General features: G+C 18.4%; 3 protein-coding genes across 3 annotated transcripts; 2 read left to right on the plus strand and 1 right to left on the minus strand.

Annotated features, from left to right (window-relative positions):
• Positions 1 to 2,864: 2,864 nt before the first annotated feature.
• Positions 2,865 to 3,623, plus strand: MKS88_000113 (uncharacterized protein; the record flags this gene model as incomplete). Its single annotated transcript, XM_067219448.1, has 1 exon — positions 2,865 to 3,623. One exon carries the CDS (start codon positions 2,865 to 2,867, stop codon positions 3,621 to 3,623), a length of 759 nt encoding a protein of 252 aa, XP_067070271.1.
• Positions 3,624 to 7,120: 3,497 nt separating this feature from the next.
• MKS88_000114 (uncharacterized protein) lies at positions 7,121 to 8,006 on the plus strand (the record flags this gene model as incomplete). The annotated part of the gene is made up of 2 exons (XM_067219449.1): positions 7,121 to 7,226; positions 7,573 to 8,006. 2 exons carry the CDS (start codon positions 7,121 to 7,123, stop codon positions 8,004 to 8,006), a joined length of 540 nt encoding a protein of 179 aa, XP_067070272.1.
• A 308-nt stretch (positions 8,007 to 8,314) lies between these two features.
• MKS88_000115 (uncharacterized protein) lies at positions 8,315 to 9,200 on the minus strand (the record flags this gene model as incomplete). The annotated part of the gene is made up of 2 exons (XM_067219450.1): positions 8,315 to 8,748; positions 9,095 to 9,200. The coding sequence occupies 2 exons, from the start codon at positions 9,198 to 9,200 to the stop codon at positions 8,315 to 8,317; spliced, it is 540 nt and encodes a 179-aa protein (XP_067070273.1).
• Positions 9,201 to 10,831: the final 1,631 nt, after the last annotated feature.

Below are 10,831 nucleotides of genomic sequence, written 5' to 3' on the forward strand. Positions count from 1 at the left end.
TTATCATCATCTATAATAATTATATCTACAGTTACTTATATCCTAATAAAATTATTAAAATATGTAATTGATAATCGAGGAAATGAATATAAAGTCTAGTTGTAATGAATACATCGATTAAAGAAATCATATTTTTCGTATAACAACTAATATTCTGCATTATTTTAATGATATTATTTTCGTACAGAAATTCCGTCTTACATGAATATAAGTTATATTATACATCACATATAATATACACGTATGTATTTACTCGGAAAAGTATAAAAAGATATATTAAATATTTATTACAGTTCGTATAGATATATTTTTGTTTTAATAATATACTATATTCTTATAGGTTAATTTATGATTTTCAATTATTATATATATATATATGTATTTTTTCTTTTATTGTAATACTAAATACGTATAGCTAAATATTCGTAACAAATGTAAGAGCTATTTTTGAGAAAACTATGTGAATGTAAATACTTATGTAAATTTTTATTATAAAATATATGAACTCATTTAATTTGTTATACAAAATTGCAATTAATACAAATCCTCTTTGTTAATTAGACAATTTATGTTTATAACAATATTAGATTTTTTTTAGTTTTATTATGGTTATAAATGACTATTTAAAGAATAAATTATGTAGAAATTTATTATAAAATAATTTTAATTTAAATGTGCATTGTTATTTTTCATTTAATATAATTAAGGCCCTCTTTATTTTTTTTTGTCAGTATGCATATTTTATAGAAATAATAACAAATATTCTTTGGAAATAAATTATTATAAGTGGTGTGTTTCAAATCTTATTGAATATAAAAATATATTTAATGAATGTTTCGATTCTATGAATACTTTGAACTATAATAAAAAAATTTCTTAATAAAAAGATATTGTATTTTTTTGTTTATGATAGTAGTTAGAGAATTTTTTTTGAACGAATATTAATCAGGTGTTTGTGCATTTCATAGAAATATTTTTTTTTTTGATGTGTTATAAACAGTAAGTATTTTATAAAAGTAAATTATATAGATATAATAAAATTTAATTAATCATTAAACAACATGTAAATAAATTTTATGGTAAATAAATTTTTTTCTCAATATTGTTATATATAGATAATTGTTGATATATTTGTAGTACTCTGCAATTTTTTTTTCTATACATTTTTTTACAGCAGAATACGTAGGTTCTTGAATATGTACAAGAACATAAGAATTTTTCATCAATAACCAGGAAATTTATTAGATATTTTTAATATACTTTTTAATAATATAACATTTGGTAAAAGAAAATCGAAGTTATATATATGTTCTAGTTAATAAAAAAATAATTATGCTTTTATTAAAACTATAAGCTGCAATATATTTTAATTAAAATATTAAGATATATTTTGAATAAAAAGCTTAGTTATATAAGGATAGTATATATGATTTTTTGTGAAATTTATATTTGAGTATTTCACATGATATAACCATAATTTTTTTAAAAGTACTATTATGTAAATTCAAATACTACCCAAACGTTAATATTAGAAGTTTTTTGGTTATTATAGATATGTATATTTATAAATGTATTACCTACGATATAAGATAGCTTATGTATTACTATTTTCCGGTGATATATAATTGAATTTAGATATTTTGGTATAAAACATAGATAAAGATATATAAAAAAATACAACAACCTGATGAAAAAAATTTTAATAAACTCTTTCATATATCTTTGTTTTATTTTATTGTATTACTTTTAAATATTTATGTTTAAAAAAAAAAAAAAAAATTATTTCAAAAATTTAAGAATACTTTATTTCCAAAAAATTATTTAATTTAAACTTAATAAAAAACAATAATTTTCATATATTGTTATAAAACAATAAAAAAATGAGTCATTATTTTACGTTAAAATATTTATTTCTTCGTAGATTAGATAGAGTATAATTAATTTTATTTTTTTGTATACCTTATATTCTATAAAATACTGTTAGAGATTAGGTAGTAACTAAATAATATGTTGTAATAGATATAACGTATAATGTTGTTTCTTCATTTATTACAACAATTTTTTTAATTATATTATTAATATTTTTAATAATAATAACACGCTCTTCTAAAATATAATGTTTATAAAATTCGACTTATTAATAGGATAACATTCTTAAAACTCATATTTATTATTGTAATATCTAGAGAAATGTATTATATATACATTATATCCTACTATATATTCTATATAAGCTCAATAATTATAAATATTAACGGAACATATATTTTTCTTTTTAATTTATAGTGAAAAGGATTAAATAAAAAATTATTTAATCGATGTGTCAAGTTCTATAATTAAATAATATATTCTGAATTATTGTGAATGTATTCAAGTTATTTTATATAAATATACATTTATTTTTATTTTTAATAACTTTAACATAAAAATTTTGTATAACAATGTCTCGATTATTTCTTTTTGTAAACGTAATATTCATTATAGTTATATATATTTGATTAAGTATTCACGTAGCATTAAAAAAAAGCTTTTTCAACAAATACAGCATACTTTATATTTGCAAATATATTATAATATTATTGTTTTTTTTCTTTAATATATAAAATAAATAATAATAATGTATATCTTGCAACGAAAAATTAAGATAATAGTACTTATTAAAATTGTTGTGTTTATCTTTTTAACAAGGATCTGTCATATTAACAGTGATGTAGTATGATAATATTATTTAAGGATATTTGTATTGTTTTTATTTTTAGTGTTCTATATTTATTAATAGTTTTTTTTATTTATTAGATTTTAGGTTCTAATAAATGGTAAATATTTGCATTTCTCTTGTATTTTAGAGGCCGTTTAGCAAGTCTATGAATGAGCACTTCGAACTTGATAGAAAATCAGAAACCAGAAATTATCGATTACTAGCAAAATATAAACAGGATAAATATTCAAATGCCTTAGTTTTAAAAGAGGAAATGACAAATAATGGAATGAAGAAAAAAAAAGATATAACTAATAACATGGAAGGGTACACTGGAAAAAGAAAACATTCAAATGGAACTCCATTAGAATTTAGAGGAAACTGTAAATCATATATGAAAAAAAACAATTGTATGTTTGAAACAAAAAATTATTCCCACTTTGAAAAAAAAATATTCAAAGAAATGGACTTTATGGATTTTCTTAAAAACAACAAGATAATTAGTAATAAGTTTTACAGAAAAATAATACGTAAAAAATGCGTACTACCATTTGTTTTACCGTTATTAATATTCTTTTTGTTATCAGTACTGCTCATAGTAGATTTATCATGGAGTTTTTTAGATGAAGATAAAGGGTTGTGGGGTACAATAGGATTTTCGAACATTTTGAAACAATGGGGAGAAGAAAATGGGTGGTTGAATGCAGTATATAAGTCTCTGAAAGATGTAGTGCAAGGGTTTTGGAGATCCATTGGAGAAACGCCTGGAACAGCTATCAGTGAATTGCATGTATTATTAAGATTATTTAGAATCCTAATATATGGCTTACCGTTTTTAATATTAGGTATAACATGTATATCAAGGGCTGTTTATTATCATAAAAAAGTTAAAAAATATGAAAGAATAAAGTTCAGACAAAGATAAAATTAATAATAAGTTACATAATTTTTTCTGTAATAAAATAATCAATGTGAACTAATAATTACAATATATATAAATATATATAATAAACATATCAATAATTGCTTAATTCTTATATATGAACATACAGATAAGGGAATTTTTTATGAACAAGTTAAAAAAATACTATCATAGTTTTTTTGTGAATTAGAATATTTTAGTATATTTATATTTGTAGTTTAAATTATAGTTTGAGCTTTAATATAATTAATGGCTTCGGGTAAATTAATGTATTCCAGTAAATTCGTATATGTTTTTGTACGTTATTATTACTATATAAAAAGACAATTTTTACAATTTTATCAACATTTTGTGGTGATTTATATTTTAACTATAATAAGATTTCTTTTTATTTGATCTCTTTCTAATCTAAAATGGTTATTTGTTGATACATTTAAATAAATGTTTAATTAGGTTTATATTAAAAAAAGATGTATTACATTTTTCATATAATTATTAAATGCGAATGCATATTGTTGTATTGATACATATATATTATATAAGGAAATGTTTAATAATTATTATATAAATACGTTTATTAATAATGTGTAATAGAACTTATTTATTTAAACGTCCTTTTAACAAACATTTATTTTTTTTTTTTAATGGTTTAAAGAGAAAATATAGATATATATTAAATTATTATTTTTATTAAATATTTTTTTGTTTATAATCAATTAACTTAGGATTTATACATATGACCTGTTAATGTAGGGCTGAACACTTTTCATTTCTTATAATTGCTCTTAATTTTATAAAATTACTTAAATATATATTATATTGAATATTTATACATATTTCAAGATATTATTTTTTAATTTTTATTTTTTACGATATAAAATGATTATATTAATGAATTAAAAGTACTTATATATTAATAAATAATATGAATTATTTTTATTTTTTTTTCCTTTCATAATAGTAAAATTTTAAATATATCAATACGTCACTAAAAAAGTGAATTATATTTAGGTGTCATGGATAAATATATATTTGTTCTGCATTCATCTAATAATTTGCAAGTAATATTTTATATTTATTTCCTCTTTTTTTATGTCTAAATATATATCATTTGAAGAGTTATTATTATTTTAAAGGTGTATAAAAAAAAATATATTTAAATTATATTGACAAATACTAATACATTTATATTTGTAATGTAAATTTTTAGATAAAACGATATTAAAAGAAGCATTATTTTTTTATTGATAATTAATATGCATATTATATTGTTTTTTTTTTTTGATTAGATATGTTTTATTTTAGCTTTATTAAAAAAATTTCAATATTTTATTGTAAAAGTTTTTATTAAATAAGTATAATAATTTTATATTAGAAATATTAATAAATTACTGTTTAAAAAAAAAAGGAAAAAATCTATTAAAATTTCCTTTGTAAAAGTAAAAATATTTTTATTACATTTTAGACAATAATACTAAAGGAAAAAAATGAATTAGTCTAATTGCATAAGTGTTGAACACATTACGAGCTACAAAATAAAATATATTAGTATACATAATAAATTCATAAGATAGGATTAAAAGAAAGAATATTGGATCTAGAGGTGAATGATGATATAATATTATATTTATACTACTACATATATGTAGTAGCATAATTCATTTATTGTGTAAATATATATTAAGGACAAAGATATATTTTTTATAAAAAACATAATATATTTGTATATTACTGCTTAATTGAGTAAATTCATAAATAATTTAAAAAAATATGATTTATTTTTAAAAGAAAAGACTAAAATATTGTTTAGAAATCATAATTATAGAAAGAACAAAAAACTTGTATTTATATTTAAATGTTTAAGAGGAATATGTTAGAAAAAGAATTTATTTTTCTTAAATAATACCATAATACATATATTTTTGTTTTTAAACATTTTAAAAAAAGAATAGCCTATACTTTATATGGAAATATCTTATGTGATATAAAACGTTAAATACTCAAATCATTGTAACATAAAAAGGTAGGTAAGGATGTTGAATATAAGTTAAGGTAAAAGTATAAATAATGTAAAACTTTGAAAATATAATGATATTAATTTTTGTAATATTTTAACATTTTCTAATGCTGTTTATTATTACCTTTTATAAATAATTTATTTCAAAGATAACTACAATATAACGATATATTTCAGATTATTACAATAATATTTTGTGTGTATAACTTTTTCATAATTATCGCTGTTTGGGTTACACATATAGAATGCAAATATTTTGGTATAATATATTTTTTGTTTATAATTTTTTTAATAAATATTTATTTGTGTTTATGTTTACGTTCATTTATTTTAGTACACCTTTAATTTTTACACCTGACATAACATATCTTTAAAGGAATATATAAAAAATAATATATACCTTCTAACATTAATAGAAAAATTACTAAAACATACATTTTAGTAAATTATTTTGTCTTATACTATTTTTTGTGTGAAAATTATTCATTGTACATATTATACTTAATTGCAAATTCATTTCATTTGGAATATTCATTAATTAATATAATTGCATGCAATATTTCTATAAATATTTTATCTTTAACAACATTTGTTCTTTATCCTTTTTCTATCATATTAGTATTTCTTCTAAATATATATATAATAAATAAAAAATTAAAATATAATGTACTCGAATATAGAAATTTTTCATTGAGAAATGATTGAATAAATCAAAATTAAAAATTGTAATTTTTAAAAATAATAGAACAAATATAATGAATGAATTATTGTTTGCTGTATAGTGTCTATATCTTTATAGATTAGGTAGTATAGATTAAATTCATCATTTTAAAAGAATTATACACCATAAAATATTGTTATTAAGGAGAAACTAATTCCCCTACTATAATTGTAATAATACACAAAGTTTTTTTTTTATTATGTTATTATTATTTTTATAGTGTTATAATAATTAATGTTCTATAAAATATATCTAGATTTTCCTAAATACAATATTTACAAATTTAGAACTATTATTATGATAATAACCTTAATATTATTAATTATTACGTTAATATATTGAAGGATATATTATATATGTACTGCACATTCTATGTAGTAGTAAACTCAATATTTAAATACAATATAAAAACACTTATTTCTTATTTTATTCCGAAAATAATTAATAAAAGCATTACCTAATTAATACACTACATTAAATTAAATATATATTTAATTATATACGAACAAATTCTAGTTAATATATTTTTATGAAGTTTATTTTTATTTTAATATAACATTATAAGTTATACAATATATTTCTAAAGTTATGTTACTATTTATATGTAGTATAATTAATTATAATTATATATATTTTATCATGTTTTTATGAGAGAATTATAAAAAAAAAAATTTCATAAATATAGAACTGTTTGTTATTGGAAGTACATTATATTTTTGTTAATATTTTCCTTAATATAATATTGCATTAAAGATATATATAATGGGACACAAAATTAATATAATAATATTTATTAAAATTGCTGAGATTATCATTCTAACATGGATAAGCAATTTTAGTAATTATGTGGTAAAACAATATCATATAAGTATAATATTTATTATTTATAATTTTTTTGTTTTATATTAATCATTACAATATTTTACTATTAGTTTATTTATTCTTATTAAATCTAATTATTTACTTTGTATTTTTACTGTATATCTGGCAAATATTTGGACGGAAACTGTAAGTATGATAGAATAATAGATACAAAACGTTATAGGTTATTAGAAATATATAAACATGACAAAGATTCAAATAATGTGTGTTTAAAAGAAAGATTACCAAATATTGAAATTGACAAGCAGAAAGACATATCTCATAATGAAAAAGTAACGAAAAGAAAAAATAAACATATAAAAGTTTATTAAATAAGTCGCAGTATTTTACAGAAAATGCAGATAATAATAATGGAATTTTTGATGGAAAACACTTCCATTTTGAAAAAAAATGGATTAAAAAAATAAATTATGATGATTTTCTTGATAAGAAGAGGAGAATTTGTAATAAATTATTAAAAAAAATAAAATTTAGGAGTTATGGATTGGCAGCTTTTATATTTTTTCTTTTTATGTTGATCGGAACAGAATTGCCAATATTATGTGGATTAGGGTATATGAAAGAAAAAATAGAAATTACATTTAGTTCGCAAAATTTGCGTGATACCGTGAAATCTATTGTAGACACTCTTTGTCCAGAAAAATATTCATATCTAATAATGTTCTCACTAATTATCTTTATATTATCTGTCACAATTATAATAGCTCTTCCTAAGATCTTAAGAAATAATGAAAAATACAATAAAATTAAGTTGATGAGAGAATAACATGAACAACAAGGAATTTGTATTTTCATATAAATTAATGATTAATTAGAATTATTATATGTAATATGTTTATTGTTATATACTTTATAGTCATACCTATTATTGATATAATTTTGTAAATATACAAAAAACCGAAAAACGTAATTTATTAATGTTCGTATAAAAATAAAATCTTATACACATGTATATTTACAAAATTATATCAATAATAGGTATGACTATAAAGTATATAACAATAAACATATTACATATAATAATTCTAATTAATCATTAATTTATATGAAAATACAAATTCCTTGTTGTTCATGTTATTCTCTCATCAACTTAATTTTATTGTATTTTTCATTATTTCTTAAGATCTTAGGAAGAGCTATTATAATTGTGACAGATAATATAAAGATAATTAGTGAGAACATTATTAGATATGAATATTTTTCTGGACAAAGAGTGTCTACAATAGATTTCACGGTATCACGCAAATTTTGCGAACTAAATGTAATTTCTATTTTTTCTTTCATATACCCTAATCCACATAATATTGGCAATTCTGTTCCGATCAACATAAAAAGAAAAAATATAAAAGCTGCCAATCCATAACTCCTAAATTTTATTTTTTTTAATAATTTATTACAAATTCTCCTCTTCTTATCAAGAAAATCATCATAATTTATTTTTTTAATCCATTTTTTTTCAAAATGGAAGTGTTTTCCATCAAAAATTCCATTATTATTATCTGCATTTTCTGTAAAATACTGCGACTTATTTAATAAACTTTTATATGTTTATTTTTTCTTTTCGTTACTTTTTCATTATGAGATATGTCTTTCTGCTTGTCAATTTCAATATTTGGTAATCTTTCTTTTAAACACACATTATTTGAATCTTTGTCATGTTTATATATTTCTAATAACCTATAACGTTTTGTATCTATTATTCTATCATACTTACAGTTTCCGTCCAAATATTTGCCAGATATACAGTAAAAATACAAAGTAAATAATTAGATTTAATAAGAATAAATAAACTAATAGTAAAATATTGTAATGATTAATATAAAACAAAAAAATTATAAATAATAAATATTATACTTATATGATATTGTTTTACCACATAATTACTAAAATTGCTTATCCATGTTAGAATGATAATCTCAGCAATTTTAATAAATATTATTATATTAATTTTGTGTCCCATTATATATATCTTTAATGCAATATTATATTAAGGAAAATATTAACAAAAATATAATGTACTTCCAATAACAAACAGTTCTATATTTATGAAATTTTTTTTTTTATAATTCTCTCATAAAAACATGATAAAATATATATAATTATAATTAATTATACTACATATAAATAGTAACATAACTTTAGAAATATATTGTATAACTTATAATGTTATATTAAAATAAAAATAAACTTCATAAAAATATATTAACTAGAATTTGTTCGTATATAATTAAATATATATTTAATTTAATGTAGTGTATTAATTAGGTAATGCTTTTATTAATTATTTTCGGAATAAAATAAGAAATAAGTGTTTTTATATTGTATTTAAATATTGAGTTTACTACTACATAGAATGTGCAGTACATATATAATATATCCTTCAATATATTAACGTAATAATTAATAATATTAAGGTTATTATCATAATAATAGTTCTAAATTTGTAAATATTGTATTTAGGAAAATCTAGATATATTTTATAGAACATTAATTATTATAACACTATAAAAATAATAATAACATAATAAAAAAAAAACTTTGTGTATTATTACAATTATAGTAGGGGAATTAGTTTCTCCTTAATAACAATATTTTATGGTGTATAATTCTTTTAAAATGATGAATTTAATCTATACTACCTAATCTATAAAGATATAGACACTATACAGCAAACAATAATTCATTCATTATATTTGTTCTATTATTTTTAAAAATTACAATTTTTAATTTTGATTTATTCAATCATTTCTCAATGAAAAATTTCTATATTCGAGTACATTATATTTTAATTTTTTATTTATTATATATATATTTAGAAGAAATACTAATATGATAGAAAAAGGATAAAGAACAAATGTTGTTAAAGATAAAATATTTATAGAAATATTGCATGCAATTATATTAATTAATGAATATTCCAAATGAAATGAATTTGCAATTAAGTATAATATGTACAATGAATAATTTTCACACAAAAAATAGTATAAGACAAAATAATTTACTAAAATGTATGTTTTAGTAATTTTTCTATTAATGTTAGAAGGTATATATTATTTTTTATATATTCCTTTAAAGATATGTTATGTCAGGTGTAAAAATTAAAGGTGTACTAAAATAAATGAACGTAAACATAAACACAAATAAATATTTATTAAAAAAATTATAAACAAAAAATATATTATACCAAAATATTTGCATTCTATATGTGTAACCCAAACAGCGATAATTATGAAAAAGTTATACACACAAAATATTATTGTAATAATCTGAAATATATCGTTATATTGTAGTTATCTTTGAAATAAATTATTTATAAAAGGTAATAATAAACAGCATTAGAAAATGTTAAAATATTACAAAAATTAATATCATTATATTTTCAAAGTTTTACATTATTTATACTTTTACCTTAACTTATATTCAACATCCTTACCTACCTTTTTATGTTACAATGATTTGAGTATTTAACGTTTTATATCACATAAGATATTTCCATATAAAGTATAGGCTATTCTTTTTTTAAAATGTTTAAAAACAAAAATATATGTATTATGGTATTATTTAAGAAAAATAAATTCTTTTTCTAACATA

This window comes from Plasmodium brasilianum (assembly GCF_023973825.1).
Source record: "Plasmodium brasilianum strain Bolivian I chromosome Unknown PB_00_02, whole genome shotgun sequence".
In the NCBI taxonomy this organism is placed as follows: Eukaryota; Apicomplexa; class Aconoidasida; order Haemosporida; family Plasmodiidae; genus Plasmodium; species Plasmodium brasilianum.